The 15913-nt window shown below is 59.3% G+C and overlaps 1 protein-coding gene across 1 annotated transcript in view; it reads left to right on the top strand.

Moving 5' to 3' along the window:
- The window catches only part of LOC122545491 (matrix metalloproteinase-21-like), a 289276-nt gene that overhangs the window by 32147 nt on the left and 241216 nt on the right, over nt 1–15913 (top strand). The window contains exons 3-5 of the mRNA XM_087996881.1: nt 11273–12161; nt 13150–13289; nt 14181–14325. Coding sequence (XP_087853007.1) covers nt 11273–12161; nt 13150–13289; nt 14181–14325 — 1174 coding nt within the window. The remainder of the gene's footprint in view (nt 1–11272; nt 12162–13149; nt 13290–14180; nt 14326–15913) is intronic.

Consider the following 15913-nt stretch of genomic DNA (forward strand, 5'->3'; position numbering starts at 1 on the left):
ACACACACACACTCACTCACACACAGACACACATACACACAGACACACACACAGACACACGAACACACACACACTCACACACAGACACACACACACATAGACACACACACAGACACACAGACACAGACACACACACAGACACACAGACACAGACACACACACAGACACAGACACACTCACACACAGACACACACAGACACACACACACAGACACACACACACAGACACACACACTCTCACACAGACACACACACACACACACACAGACACACACAAAGACACACACAGACACACACAGATACACACAGACAGACACAGACATATAGACACACACAAACACACACACAGACACACACACACTCACAGACACAGACACACACACACACAGACACAGACACACACACACACAGACACACACTCACACATATACAGACACACAGACATACAGATACACGGACACACACACAGACACAGACACACACATACACACAGACACACACACACACCCAGACACACACACAGACACATGCATACTCACAGACACAGACACTCACACACACAGACACACCCACACCCACACACATACACTCACACACCCACACACACACACCCACCCACACACACCCACACACCCACACACACCCACACACAGACACACATACACACACACCCACACACACACACATACACACACAGACACTCACACACAGACACGCACACAAAGGCACACACACAGACACAGACACACACACACACAGACACACACCCACACACACACACCCACCCACACCCACCCACACACCCACACACACCCACACACAGATACACATTCACACACACCCACACACACACACATACACACACACACAGACACACACCCACACATACACACACACCCACACACACAGACCCAAACCCACACATACACACAAACCTACACACACAGACACACACCCACACACACACACCCACCCACACCCACCCACACACCCACACACAGACACACACAGACACACACACCCACACACATACACACACACACACACACATACACACACACACACCCACACACCCACACACAGACACACACATACTCACACACCCACACACACACACACACGCCCACACAAACACCCACACACCCACACACAGACACACACATGCACACACACCCACACACACACACCCCCACACACACACATCCACACACAGACACACACATACACACACACCCACATACACACACACACACCCACACACCACACACACACACACACCCACCCACCCACACACACACACACATCCACACACAGACACACACATACACACACACCCACACACACACCCACCCACACACACACACACACACACACACAGACAGGATTGCCCTCGGTTCCAGAACAGGGAGCAGGGAAGGTGGCTGTTATCAGGGTGTGGGCCCTGGACTGACAGGAGTCACGGGTCCGAAACTCTACACCTGAAAGTGACAGTGAGCAAACCTGGAACACAAGTTGCTGGAAAAGCTCAGCAGGTCTGTCAGCATCTGTGGAGGGAAATCAGTTAACGTTTCAGGTCGAGCGAGATTTCCTCAGAACGTTCCCTGTGAATTTCACTCCACTCTGGCCTGCTGAGCTTTTCCAGCAATTTCTGCTTTTCTCTCTGACTTACAGCAGTTAAGTTGGGTTTTAAGCCTGGACAGAACATTGGCTGAGAGACGGGAAACGTACAGCAGGGTCAACGGACAACTCTGTCCTAAATTGGTATTGAAAGACGGGCGGCACGGTGGCTCAGTGGTTAGCACTGCAGCCTCACAGCGCCAGGGACCCGGGTTCGATTCCAGCCTCGGGCGACTGTCTCATTTGCACGTTCTCCCCCTGTCTGGGTGGGTTTCCTCCCACAGTCCACAGATGTGCAGGTCAGGTGAATGGGCCTGGCTAAATTGCCCGTAGTGGGAGGTGCATGAGTCAGAGGGGAATGGGTCTGGGTGGGTTGCTCTTCGGAGGGTCAGTGTGCACTGGGTGGGCCGAAGGGCCTGTTCCCACACTGTAGGGAATCTTATTATTTGAGTTTATGCATTGGAACATAAAGGCAAGGTTACACAAGAGCAGAGGGAGCTGGGTGTGTGGGAGTATCACAATGAGGGAGCAGGGAACAGACAGGATTAACACCAGGAGAGGTGGCAGCTGAGGTACACCATCGAACTACCTCCATCATCCGGGAGGGAAAGGCAGCAGGAACACAGCAAGGCAGGCAGCATCAGGAGGGACAGGCAGGAGGCTGGGGGAGCACAGCAAGGCAGGCAGCATCAGGAGGGACAGGCAGGAGGCTGGGGGAGCACAGCAAGGCAGGCAGCATCAGGAGGGACAGGCAGGAGGCTGGGGGAACACAGCAAGGCAGGCAGCATCAGGAGGGACAGGCAGGAGGCTGGGGGAACACAGCAAGGCAGGCAGCATCAGGAGGGACAGCAGGAGGCTGGAGGAACACAGCAAGGCAGGCAGCATCAGGAGGGACAGGCAGGAGGCTGGGAGAACACAGCAAGGCAGGCAGCATCAGGAGGGACAGGCAGGAGGCTGGGGGAACACAGCAAGGCAGGCAGCATCAGGAGGGACAGGCAGGAGGCTGGGGGAACACAGCAAGGCAGGCAGCATCAGGAGGGACAGGCAGGAGGCTGGGAGAACACAGCAAGGCAGGCAGCATCAGGAGGGACAGGCAGGAGGCTGGGGGAACACAGCAAGGCAGGCAGCATCAGGAGGGACAGGCAGGAGGCTGGAGGAACACAGCAAGGCAGGCAGCATCAGGAGGAACAGGCAGGAGGCTGGGGGAACACAGCAAGCTAGGCAGCATCAGGAGGGACAGCAGGAGGCTGGGGGAACACAGCAAGTCAGGCAGCATCAGGAGGGACACGCAGGAGGAACACAGCAAGGCAGGCAGCATCAGGAGGGACAGGCAGGAGGAACACAGCAAGGCAGGCAGCATCAGGAGGGACAGGCAGGAGGCTGGGGGAACACAGCAAGGCAGGCAGCATCAGGAGGGACAGGCAGGAGGCTGGGAGAACACAGCAAGGCAGGCAGCATCAGGAGGGACAGGCAGGAGGAACACAGCAAGGCAGGCAGCATCAGGAGGGACAGGCAGGAGGCTGGGAGAGCACAGCAAGCCAGGCAGCATCAGGAGGGACAGGCAGGAGGCTGGGGGAGCACAGCAAGGCAGGCAGCATCAGGAGGGACAGGCAGGAGGCTGGGGGAACACAGCAAGGCAGGCAGCATCAGGAGGGACAGGCAGGAGGCTGGGGGAGCACAGCAAGGCAGGCAGCATCAGGAGGGACAGGCAGGAGGAACACAGCAAGGCAGGCAGCATCAGGAGGGACAGGCAGGAGGCTGGGGGAGCACAGCAAGGCAGGCAGCATCAGGAGGGACAGGCAGGAGGAACACAGCAAGGCAGGCAGCATCAGGAGGGACAGGCAGGAGGCTGGGGGAACACAGCAAGGCAGGCAGCACCAGGAGGGACAGGCAGGAGGCTGGGGGAACACAGCAAGGCAGGCAGCATCAGGAAGGACAGGCAGGAGGCTGGGGGAGCACAGCAAGGCAGGCAGCATCAGGAGGGACAGGCAGGAGGCTGGGAGAACACAGCAAGTCAGGCAGCATCAGGAGGGATAGGCAGGAGTGTGGGGGAACACAGCAAGGCAGGCAGCATCAGGAGGGACAGGCAGGTGGCTGGGAGAACACAGCAAGGTAGGCAGCATCAGGAGGGACAGGCTGGAGGCTGGGGGAACACAGCAAGGCAGGCAGCATCAGGAGGGACAGGCAGGAGGCTGGGAGAACACAGCAAGGCAGGCAGCATCAGGAGGGACAGGCAGGAAGCTGGGGGAACACAGCAAGGCAGGTAGCATCAGGACGGACAGGCAGGAGGCTGGAGGAACACAGCAAGGCAGGCAGCATCAGGAGGGACAGGCAGGTGGCTGGGGGAAACACAGCAAGGCAGGCAGCATCAGGAGGGACTGGCAGGAGGCTGGGGGAACACAGCAAGGCAGGCAGCATCAGGAGGGACAGGCTGGAGGCTGGGAGAGCACAGCAATCCAGGCAGCATCAGGAGGGACAGGCAGGTGGCTGGGGGAACACAGCAAGGCAGGCAGCATCAGGAGGGACAGGCAGGAGGCTGGGAGAGCACAGCAAGGCAGGCAGCATCAGGAGGGACAGGCAGGAGGCTGGGAGAGCACAGCAAGCCAGGCAGCATCTGGAGGGACAGGCAGGAGGCTGGGGGAACACAGCAAGGCAGGCAGCATCAGGAGGGACAGGCATGAGGCTGGGAGAACACAGCAAGGCAGGCAGCATCAGGAGGGACATGCAGGAGGAACACAGCAAGCCAGGCAGCATCAGGAGGGACAGACAGGAGGCTGGGGGAGCACAGCAAGGCAGGCAGCATCAGGAGGGACAGGCAGGAGGCTGGGGGAGCACAGCAAGGCAGGCAGCATCAGGAGGGACAGGCAGGAGGCTGGGGGAGCACAGCAAGGCAGGCAGCATCAGGAGGTGGAGATGTGAATGTTTCGGGTGTAACCGTTCCTCAGGACTGTGGGCGGGTGTGGGGGGAGCTGCAGAGAAAGGGGGTGAGGGGAGGGGCAGAGTGGTGAAGAGGGGATAGGTGAAGACAGGTAGAGGGTATGACCTGGTTGGTCAGTAGGAGGAATGAATCCGGTTGGGAGGAGTGGAAGGGATGGGGTGGAGGGGCTGGGAAGTGAGTCGGTGGGGGGATGGGGAGGGAGGGTGGAGGGGCTGGGAAGTGAGTCGGTGGGGGGATGGGGAGGGAGGGTGGAGGGGCTGGGAAGTGAGTCGGTGGGGGGATGAAGAGGGAGGGTGGAGGGGCTAGAAGTGAGTCGGTGGGGGCGGTGGATGGGGAGGGAGGTTATTTGAAATTGGAGAACTGAGTGTTGGGTCCTCCGGGCTGTAGGGGAAGATGGGGTGTTGTTCCTCCAGTTTGTGCTGTGGTTCATTGTGTGGCAATGGAGGCCAATGATGGTCATGTCAGAAAGGGAGTGGGAAGGGGAATTGAAATGGGCAGTGACTGGGAGATCCGGCTGGCCCCTGCACGCCTGGCTGTGATGCTCGGTGAACCATTCCCTAAGTTTACGTTCGGTCTCCCCTACGTACAACGTGAGCATAAGAGGTACAGTTAGTAAGTTTGCAGATGACACCAAAATTGGAGGTGTAGTGGACAGCAAAGAGGGTTACCTCAGATTACAACAGGATCTGGACTAGATGGGTCAATGGGCTGAGAAGTGGCAGATGGAGTTTAATTCAGATAAATGCGAGGTGCTGCATTTTGGGAAAGCAAATCTTAGCAGGATTTATACACTTAATGGTAAGGTCCGAGGGAGTGTTACTGAACAAAGGGACCTTGGAATGCAGGTTCATAGCTCCTTGAAAGTGGAGTCGCAGGTGGATAGGATAGTGAAGAAGGCGTTTGGTATGCTTTCCTTTATTGGTCACAGTACTGAGTACAGGAGTTGGGAGGTCATGACTGTACAGGACATTGGTTAGGCCACTGTTGGAATATTGTGTGCAATTCTGGTCTATTGGAAAGATGTTGTGAAACTTGAAAGGGTTCAGAAAAGATTTACAAGGATGTTGCCAGGGTTGGAGGATTTGAGCTACAGGGAGAGGCTGAACAGCCTGGGGCTGTTTTCCCTGGAGCGTCGGAGGCTGAGGGGTGACCTTATAGAGGTTTACAAAATCATGAGGGGCATGGATAAGATAAATAGACAAAGTCTTTTCCCTGGGGTGGGGAGTCCAGAACTAGAGGGCATAGGTTTAGGGTGAGAGGGGAAAGATATAAAAGAGACCTAAGGGACAACTTTTTCACACAGAGGGTGGTACGTGTATGGAATGAGCTGCCAGAGGAAATGGTGGAGGCTGGTACAATTGTAACATTTAAGAGGCATTTGGATGGGTATATGAATAGGAAGGGTTTGGAGAGATATGGGCCGGGTGCTGGCAGGTGGGCCTAGATTGGGTTGGGATATCTGGTCGGCCTGGACGGGTTGGACCGAAGGGTCTGTTTCCGTGCTGTACATCTCTATGACTCTCTGACTCTATGGAGGGAGTGGTGGAGGGACAGATAGAGGGAGAGGTAGAGGGAGAATGGGAGGGACAGGTGGAGGGACAGATGGAGGGAGAGGTGGAGCAGAGAGGTGGAGGGAGAGGTGGAAGGAGAGGTGAGGGGAGAGGTGGAGGGAGAGGTGGAGGGAGAGGTGGAGGGAGAGGTGAGGGGAGAGGTGGAGGGAGAGGTGGAGGGAGAGATGGAGGGAGAGGTGGAGGGAGAGGTGGAGGGAGAGATGGAGGGAGAGGTGGAGTCAGAGATGGAGGGAGAGGTGAGGGGAGACGTGGAGGGAGGGATGGTGAGAGAGGTGGAGGGAGAGATGGAGGGAGAGGTGGAGCAGAGAGGTGGAGGGAGGGGTGAGTGAGGGGTGGAGGGAGAGGTGGAGGGAGAGATAGAGGGAGAGGGGAGGGGAGACGTGGAGGAAGAGGTGGAGGGAGGGGTGGAGGGAGAGGTGAAGGGAGAGGTGAGGGGAGAGGTGGAGGGAGAGGTGGAGGGAGAGGTGGAGGGAGAGGTGAGGGGAGAGGTGGAGGGAGAGGTGGAGGGAGAGATGGAGGGAGAGGTGGAGGGAGAGATGGAGGGAGAGGTGGAGTCAGAGATGGAGGGAGAGGTGAGGGGAGACATGGAGGGAGGGATGGTGAGAGAGGTGGAGGGAGAGATGGAGGGAGAGGTGGAGCAGAGAGGTGGAGGGAGGGGTGAGTGAGGGGTGGAGGGAGAGGTGGAGGGAGAGATAGAGGGAGAGGGGAGGGGAGACGTGGAGGAAGAGGTGGAGGGAGGGGTGGAGGGAGAGGTGTAGGGAGGGTTGGAGGGAGGAGTGGAGAAAGAGGTGGAGGAAGAGGTGGAATGAGGGGTGAACGGAGAGGTGGAGGGAGAGGTGGAGGAATGGAGGGAGAGGTGGAGGGAGAGATGGAGGGAGAGGTGGAGGGAGAGGTGAGGGGAGAGGTGGAGGGGAAAGGTGGAGGGGAAAGGTGGAGGGAGAGGTAGAGGGAGAGATGGAGGGAGAGATGGAGGGAGAGATGGAGGGAGGGGTGGAGTGAGAGGTGGAGGGAGAGGTGAGGGGAGACATGGAGGGAGAGATGGAGGGAGGAGTGGAGGGACAGGTGGAAGGAGGGGTGGAGAGAGAGGTGGATGGAGAAATGGAGTGAAGGGTGGAGGGAGGGGTGGAGGGAGAGGTGGAGGGAGAAATGGAGTGAAGGGTGGAGGGAGGGGTGGAGGGAGAGGTGGAGGGAAAGGAGATGTGGAGGGAAGGGTGGAGGGAGAGTGGGAAAGGGTGGAGGGAGTGGTGGAGGGAGGGGTGGAGGGAGAGGAGATGTGGAGGGAAGGGTGGAGGGAGAGTGGGAAGGGGTGGAGGGAGAGGTGGAGGGAGGGGTGGAGGGAGAGTGGGAAGGGGTGGAGGGAGAGGTGGAGGGAGGGGTGGAGGGAGAGTGGGAAGGGGTGGAGGGAGAGGTTTAGGAAGAGGTGGAGGGAGAGGTGGAGGGAGGGGTGGAGGGAGAGATGGAGGGAGAGGTGGAGGGAGAGGTGGAGGGAGGGGTGGGGGAGAGGTGGAGGGAGGGTTGGGTGAGTGGTGTAGGGAGAGGTGAGGGGAGAGATGGAGGAAGAGGTGGCGAGATGGCGGGAGGGGTGGAGGGAGAGGTGGAGGGAGAGGTGGAGGGAGGGGTGGAGGGAGGGATGGAGGGAGAGGTGGAGGGAGGGGTGGAGGGAGGGGTGAAGAGAGAGGTGGAGGGTTGGGATGGAGGGAGGGGTGGAGGGAGAGGTCGAGGGAGGGGTGGAGGGAGAGGTGGAGGGAGAGGTGGAGGGAGAGATGGAGGGAGGGGTGGAGGGAGGGGTGGAGGGAGAGATGGAGGGAGGGGTCGAGGGAGAGATGGAGGGAGTGGTGGAGAGATGGAGGGAGGGGTGGAGGGAGAGGTGGAGGGAGAGGTGGAGGGAAGGGTGGAGGGAGGGGTGGAGCGAGAGGTGGAGGGAGGGGTGGAGGTAGGGGTGGAGGGAGAGATGGAGGGAGAGGTGGAGGGAGGGATGGAGGGAGGGAGAGGTGGAGGGAGGGGTGGAGGGAGAGGTGGAGGGAGGGGTGGAGGGAAGGGTGAGGGAGGGAGAGGTTGAGGGAGGGGTGGAGGGAGGGGTGAGGGAGGGCTGGAGGGAAGGGTGAGGGAGGGTGAGGTTGAGGGAGGGGTGGAGGGAGGGGTGAGGGAGGGGTGGAGGGAGGGGTGAGGGAGGGGTGAAGGAGGGGTGGAGAGAGAGGTGGAGGGATGGGTAGATGGAGGGGTGGAGGTAGACATGGAGGGAGGGGTGGAGGGAGGGCTGTGGGGAGGGGTGGAGGGAGGGGTGGAGGGGGGTGGAGGGAGAGGTGGAGGGAGGGCTGTGGGGAGGGGTGGAGGGTGAGGTGGAGGGAGGGCTGTGGGGAGGGGTGGAGGGAGGGTGGAGGGAGGGCTGTGGGGAGGGTGGAGGGAGGGCTGTGGGGAGGGTGGAGGGAAGGGCTGTGGGGAGGGGTGAAGGGAGGCTGGAGGGAGGGGTCGAGGGAGTGTGGAGGGAGGGGTGGAGGGAGGGCTGTGGGGAGGGGTGGAGGGAGGGCTGTGGGGAGGGGTGGAGGGAGGGCTGTGGGGAGGGGTGGAGGGAGGGTGGAGGGAGGGCTATGGAGAGGGGTGGGTGGAGGGTGGAGGGAGGGGTGGAGGGAGGGCTGTGGGGAGGGGTGGAGGGAGGGCTGTGGGGAGGGGTGGGGAGGGGTGGAGGGAGGGTGGAGGGAGGGCTGTGGGGAGGGTGGAGGGAGGGCTGTGGGGAGGGTGGAGGGAAGGGCTGTGGGGAGGGGTGGAGGGAGGCTGGAGGGAGGGCTGTGGGGAGGGGTGCAGGGCGGCTGGAGGGAGGGTGGAGGGAGGGCTGTGGGGAGGGGTGGAACGAGGGTGGAGGGAGGGCTGTGGGGAGGGGTGGAGGGAGGCTAGAGGGAGGGCTGTGGTGAGGGGTGGAGGGAGGCTGGTGGGAGGGCTGTGGGGAGGGGTGGGGGGAGGCTGGAGGGTGGGTGGAGGGAGGGCTGTGAGGAGGGGCGGAGGGAGGGTGGAGGGAAGGCTGTGGGGAGGGGTGGAGGGAGGGTGGAGGGAGGGCTGTGGGGAGGGCTGTGGGGAGGGGTGGAGGAAGGTTGGAGTGAGGGTGGAGGGAGGGCTGTGGGGAGGGCTGTGGGGAGGGGTGGAGGGAGGGCTGTGGGGAGGGGTGGAGGGAGGGTGCAGTGAGGGTGGAGTGAGGGTGGAGGGAGGGGTGGAGGGAGGGTGGAGGGAGGGGTAGAGGGAGGGCTGTGGGGAGGGGTGGAGGGAGGGTGGAGGGAGGGTGGAGGGCTGTGGAGAGGGGTGGAGGGAGGGTTGAGGGAGGGTGGAGGGAGGGCTGTGGGGAGGGGTGGAGGGAGGGTGGAGGGAGGGCTGTGGGGAGGGGTGGAGGGAGGGTGGAGGGAGGGCTGTGGGGAGGGGTGGAGGGAGGGTGGAGGGAGGGTGAAGGGAGGGGTGGAGGGTGGGTGGAGGGAGGGTGGAGGGAGAGGTGGAGGGAGGGCTGTGGGGAGGGGTGGAGGGTGAGGTGGAGGGAGGGCTGTGGGGAGGGGTGGAGGGAGGGTGGAGGGAGGGCTGTGGGGAGGGTGGAGGGAGGGCTGTGGGGAGGGTGGAGGGAAGGGCTGTGGGGAGGGGTGGAGGGAGGCTGGAGGGAGGGGTCGAGGGAGGGTGGAGGGAGGGCTGTGGGGAGGGGTGGAGGGAGGGTGGAGGGAGGGCTATGGGGAGGGGTGGGTGGAGGGTGGAGGGAGGGGTGGAGGGAGGGCTGTGGGGAGGGGTGGAGGGTGAGGTGGAGGGAGGGCTGTGGGGAGGGGTGGAGGGAGGGTGGAGGGAGGGTGGAGGGAGGGCTGTGGGGAGGGGTGGAGGGAGGGTGGAGGGAGGGCTGTGGGGAGGGGTGGAGGGAGGGGTGGAGGGAGGGCTGTGGAGAGGGGTGGAGGGAGGGTTGAGGGAGGGTGGAGGGAGGGCTGTGGGGAGGGGTGGAGGGAGGGTGGAGGGAGGGCTGTGGGGAGGGGTGGAGGGAGGGTGGAGGGAGGGCTGTGGGGAGGGGTGGAGGGAGGGTGGAGGGAGGGTGAAGGGAGGGGTGGAGGGTGGGTGGAGGGAGGGTGGAGGGAGAGGTGGAGGGAGGGCTGTGGGGAGGGGTGGAGGGTGAGGTGGAGGGAGGGCTGTGGGGAGGGGTGGAGGGAGGGTGGAGGGAGGGCTGTGGGGAGGGTGGAGGGAGGGCTGTGGGGAGGGTGGAGGGAAGGGCTGTGGGGAGGGGTGGAGGGAGGGTGGAGGGAGGGCTATGGGGAGGGGTGGAGGGTGAGGTGGAGGGAGGGCTGTGGGGAGGGGTGGAGGGAGGGTGGAGGGAGGGTGGAGGGAGGGCTGTGGGGAGGGGTGGAGGGAGGGTGGAGGGAGGGCTGTGGGGAGGGGTGGAGGGAGGGTGGAGGGAGGGCTGTGGGGAGGGTGGAGGGAGGGCTGTGGGGAGGGTGGAGGGAAGGGCTGTGGGGAGGGGTGGAGGGAGGCTGGAGGGAGGGGTCGAGGGAGGGTGGAGGGAGGGCTGTGGGGAGGGGTGGAGGGAGGGTGGAGGGAGGGCTGTGGGGAGGGGTGGAGGGAGGGTGGAGGGAGGGCTATGGGGAGGGGTGGAGGGTGAGGTGGAGGGAGGGCTGTGGGGAGGGGTGGAGGGAGGGCTGTGGGGAGGGGTGGAGGGAGGGTGGAGGGAGGGCTGTGGGGAGGGGTGGAGGGAGGGTGGAGGGAGGGCTGTGGGGATGGGTGGAGGGAGGGTGGAGGGAGGGTGGAGGGAGGGCTGTGGGGAGGGGTGGAGGGAGGGTGGAGGGAGGGCTGTGGGGAGGGGTGGAGGGAGGGTTGAGGGAGGGCTATGGGGAGGGTGGAGGGAGGGTGGAGGGAGGGCTGTGGGGATGGGTGGAGGGAGGGTGGAGGGAGGGTGGAGGGAGGGCTGTGGGGAGGGGTGGAGGAAGGTTGGAGGGAGGGTGGAGGGAGGGCTGTGGGGAGGGGTGGAGGGAGGGTGGAGGGTATTCTGGAGGGATGGGAATCTGGGATGGTGAAGATTCCCGAAGTGAGGAAGTCCCAGTCCCTTTCCAGTCGCTGCCCTCAGTGACGCTGGTTCAAGGCTTCACTCCGTCCCACTGGGAATCTGTCCGAGAGATTTCTGGGTGATTTCCTTTCCCCAGGAATACCTGGATAAATACGGCTGGACGGAGCCGGTGAACTGGGAGGAGCTGGCTTACCAAGGGGTCTCCGTGCCCTTGGACGATGACCCATCGCCACTGGATATCTCCGGCCTGCTCCTGGAAGGCCACTACAACCGGAGACACGTCAAGCAGCAGGAACAATCCCAGCAGATGGTGGCCAAGTACAGCAGTGCCCTGCTCCGATTCCAGACCGCCAGCAGTATCCCTGTCACTGGCATCCTGGACGATGCCACCAAGGAAGCGATGAACGTGCCCCGCTGCGGAGTTCCTGATCACAAAGCCCATGACAATGACTCCGAGAGTCTGAATGGGACAGTGGTGGTGGGCTCTGCTGGGGTGGAATCCGCTGATAGTAACATCAGCACCATCGCCAACGTGCCAGCCTGGCCAGACCCCTCCCGTTATGGGGTCCACACCAGGCAGCTCTTGCCCAACCTCAGGGAAGCCCAGCGCAGCCCCACAGAGGACCTCAGCTCTGAGCAACTGGACCAGCTCGCCAGGTCAGGTCAACCTCCGCTCAACCAAACAGCAACATCTGACCGGAATGGCACAGGGCTTTCCTGGGAGAGCTCCGATCCTAATGGGGATCAAAGGCCCCGGTTGATCCGATGGCTGGTGGACAGCCTGAGGAGGAAGAGAGGCTCCTTGGACCTGTTGGACAATTCCTTACCCACGGTGGCGTTCAGCAAGAGCACACTCAAATGGCGGATTGTGGACGAGGGCTACAGTTCCCAGCTCACCATCGCAGACCAGAAAATGATCCTGAAGTTAGCCTTCCGCATGTGGAGTGAGGTCACCCCCCTCATCTTCGAGGAGGATCTGATCTCACCGGCCTCAGAAATCGACATCAAACTGGGATTTGGAACAAGTGAGGAACCCCCCCAGCTCTTACCAAACTAATATTCTCCACATTGTAAACCAGCACAGGGTTAGAGACAGGGTAAAGCTTCCTCTACACTGTCCCCATCAAACACTCCCAGGACAGGGACAGCACGGGGTTAGATACAGGGTAAAGCTCTCTCTACACTGTCCCCATCAAACACTCCCAGGACAGGGACAGCACGGGGGTTAGATACAGGGTAAAGCTCTCTCTACACTGTCCCCATCAAACACTCCCAGGACAGGGACAGCACGGGGTTAGATACAGGGTAAAGCTCTCTCTACACTGTCCCCATCAAACACTCCCAGGACAGGGACAGCACGGGGGTTAGATACAGGGTAAAGCTCTCTCTACACTGTCCCCATCAAACACTCCCAGGACAGGGACAGCACGGGGTTAGATACAGGGTAAAGCTCCCACTACACTGTCCCCATCAAACACTCCCAGGACAGGGACAGCACGGGGGTTAGATACAGGGTAAAGCTCTCTCTACACTGTCCCCATCAAACACTCCCAGGACAGGGACAGCACGGGGTTAGATACAGGGTAAAGCTCCCACTACACTGTCCCCATCAAACACTCCCAGGACAGGGACAGTACGGGGTTAGATACAGAGTAAAGCTCCCTCTACACTGTCCCCATCAAACACTCCCAGGACAGGGACAGCACAGGGTTAGATACAGAGTAAAGCTCCCACTACACTGTCCCCATCAAACGCCCCCAGGACAGGGATAGCACGGGGTTAGATACAGAATAAAGCTCCCTCTACACTGTCCCCATCAAACACTCCCAGGACAGGGACAGCACGGGGTTAGATACAGGGTAAAGCTCTCTCTACACTGTCTCCATCAAACACTCCCAGGACAGGGACAGCACGGGGTTAGATACAGAGTAAAGCTCCCTCTACACTGTCCCTGGTGAGCGTGTCGGTGTGGGGCTGTGTGCAGTTTTTCACTCGGACTCTGTTGCTTTGCAGAACGACACCTCGGCTGCTCGCAGGTTTTCGACGGGACAGGCCAGGAGTATGCCCACGCCTGGCGCCTGGGCGATGTGCACTTTGACGACGATGAGCATTTTGTGAGCCCCTCGAGCAGTGAGGGGATCAGTTTACTGACGGTGAGTTTGTGCTGTGGGTGAGCCTCCCTGTCAGCTCTCTCCCTGGGCGCTGTGGCCTGGCTCTCTGAGCGCAGCCTGAAGTGGCTGTTTGAGGTCCTGCCTCTGTGTAAGATGAGTTCCTGCTGGCTGACGTTTTCAGGTCAGTCCCTATCCATTACAAGAAGTTAGCCCTGACACCGTTGAGCATTGGAGAGATAGTACAAACTTTAATCTTGACCCAACCTCAGGAATAACTATGAACCTGGAATCTACAGCAAGGCAGGACATCATTTGGTTTCCCATGACCAGGTTAGCTCTTTCAGAGCCACCTAAACCGTCAACCCCTGGATGATGGTCCAGACACAGTAGGAATGGGATTGTGGAGAGAGCTATTGCCACTGGTCCATTGCCATCTTCCAGGAGATGCCTGGCGTTTGGAGGTGACCATCTGACCACTGACTATTGTTAGTTGTTGGAAAAACCCATCTGCTTCACTCCCATCCTCAAAGGGAAGGAAATCTGCCCTCCTCACCTGGTCTGGCCTACATGTGACTCCAGGCCCACTGCAATGTGGTTGACTCTGAAATAGCCTGAAGGGTCAGTCAGTCCAAGGCCAGGCATGATTCTCCAGCCTGACCACCCCCCATCCCCATCCTGCACAGGAAGGAGACAAGCATTGACAATATACAGGGAGAGCGTTTCCTGATTTTCGGGAGGGTCAGGAATATCTGGTTACTAGCAGCTGGAGGGTAAGAGTGAGGCCGGGATGGGGGCTGTTCTCCCTGAGGATCTGGAGAGCCCGGTGACTGTCGGCCAGCGTTTTCCCCTCTCCCCCCACCCCCCCACCCCCTCCCCCCCTCCATGAGGCACTCCATTCAATTGTGAGAACATTTCTCGTTCACAAATGTACAGGTGGCTGTCCATGAGATTGGTCACGTGCTGGGTCTTCCACACATCAGGCGGCCAGGATCCATCATGCACCCAAACTACATCCCACAGGATTCCAAGGATCTGGAATTAGACTGGTACGACCGCAAAGCCATTCAACAGATCTACGGTGAGTGATCCAGGGATCCGCTGTCAGCTCGGATCACCGAGGTCAGGGACATGGTCAGCAAACCTCAGAGGGAGGCCGGGAGGATGCAAGTGAGTGAGTGAGTGTGTGTGCGAGAGTGAGCGAGTGTGTGAGTGAGTGTGTGAGTGTGAGTGTGTGTGAGAGTGTGTGTGCGTGAGTGTGAGTGAGTGAGTGAGTGTGACTGAGTGAGTGTGTGAGTGTGAGAGTGTGACTGAGAATGTGACTGAGTGAGTGTGTGTGAGTATGCCAGTGTGTGTGTGAATGTGTGTGCGTGAGTGTGAGTGAGTGAGTGTGTGAGTATGTGAGTGAGTGTATGTGAGTGTGTGAATGAGTGAGTATGTGACTGAGTGAGTGTGTGTGAGTATGCCAGTGTGTGTGTGAGTATGTGAGTGTGTGTGACTGAGTGAGTGTGTTAGTGAGTATGCCATTGTGTGAGTGAGTGAGCATGCGAGTGTGTGAATGAGTGAGTGAGTATGCGAGTGTGTGAGTGAGTGTGTATGTGCGTGAGTATGTGAGTATGAGTGAGTATGTGAGTATGAGTGAGTATGTGAGTGTGTGAGAGAATGTGTATGTATGTGAGTGAGTATGAGAGTGCATGAGTGAGTGAGTGTGTGAGTGTGTGAGTGAGTGAGTGAGTGTGAGTGAGTGAGTGAGTGAATGTGTATGTGTGTGAGTGAGTGAATGTGTATGTGTGTGAGTGAGTGAATGTGTATGTATGTGAGTGAGTATGAGAGTGTGTGTGAGTGAGTATGTGTGTGTGAGTGAGTTAGTGTGTGAGTGTGAGTGAGTGAGTGTGTATGTGTGTGAGTGTATGAGTGAGTGAGTATGTAAGTATGTGAGTGAGTGAATGTGTATGTATGTGAGTGAATATGAGAGTGCATGAGTGAGAGTATCTGAGTGTGTGAGTGAGTTAGTGTGTGAGTGTGAGTGAGTGTGTATGTGTGTGAGTGAGTGTGAGTGTGTGAGTGAGTGAGTGAGTGTGTGAGTGAGTGAATGTGTATGTGTAAGTGAGTGTGAGTGTAGGGAGTGAGTGAGTATGTGAGTCTGCGAGTGTGTGTATGTGTGTGAGTGAGTGAATGTGTATGTGTGAGTGAGTATGTGAGTGTGTGTATGAGTGAGTGAGTATACGAATGAGTGAGTGAGTGTGCAAGTGTGTGAGTGTGTGAATGAGTGAGTGAGTATGTGAGTGTGAGTGATTGAGTGCGTGTGTGAGTATGTGAGTGTGTGAGTGAGTATGTGAGTGTGTGAGTGAGTATGTGAGTGTGTATGTGTGTGTGTGAGTATGTGAGTGTGTGTGAGTAATCGAGTGAGTGAATGAGTGTGTGAGTCAGTATGAGTAAGTGAGTGAGTGTGTGAGTGAGTGAGTGTGAGTGAGTGTGAGTGTGAGTGTGTGTGTGAGTGAGTGTGTGAGTGAGTGTGAGTGAGTGAGTGTGTGAGTGAGTGAGTGTGAGTGAGTGTGTGAGTGAGTGAGTATATGAGTGTGTGAGTGAGTGTATGAGCGAGTGAGTGTGAGTGAGTGTGTGTGTGAGTGTGAGTGTGTGAGTGAGTGTGAGTGTGTGAGTGAGTGTGA

This window comes from Chiloscyllium plagiosum, unplaced genomic scaffold (assembly GCF_037043375.1).
Source record: "Chiloscyllium plagiosum isolate Xiang-an unplaced genomic scaffold, Cpla_swu_hap1 HiC_scaffold_1, whole genome shotgun sequence".
Classification (NCBI taxonomy): domain Eukaryota; kingdom Metazoa; phylum Chordata; class Chondrichthyes; order Orectolobiformes; family Hemiscylliidae; genus Chiloscyllium; species Chiloscyllium plagiosum.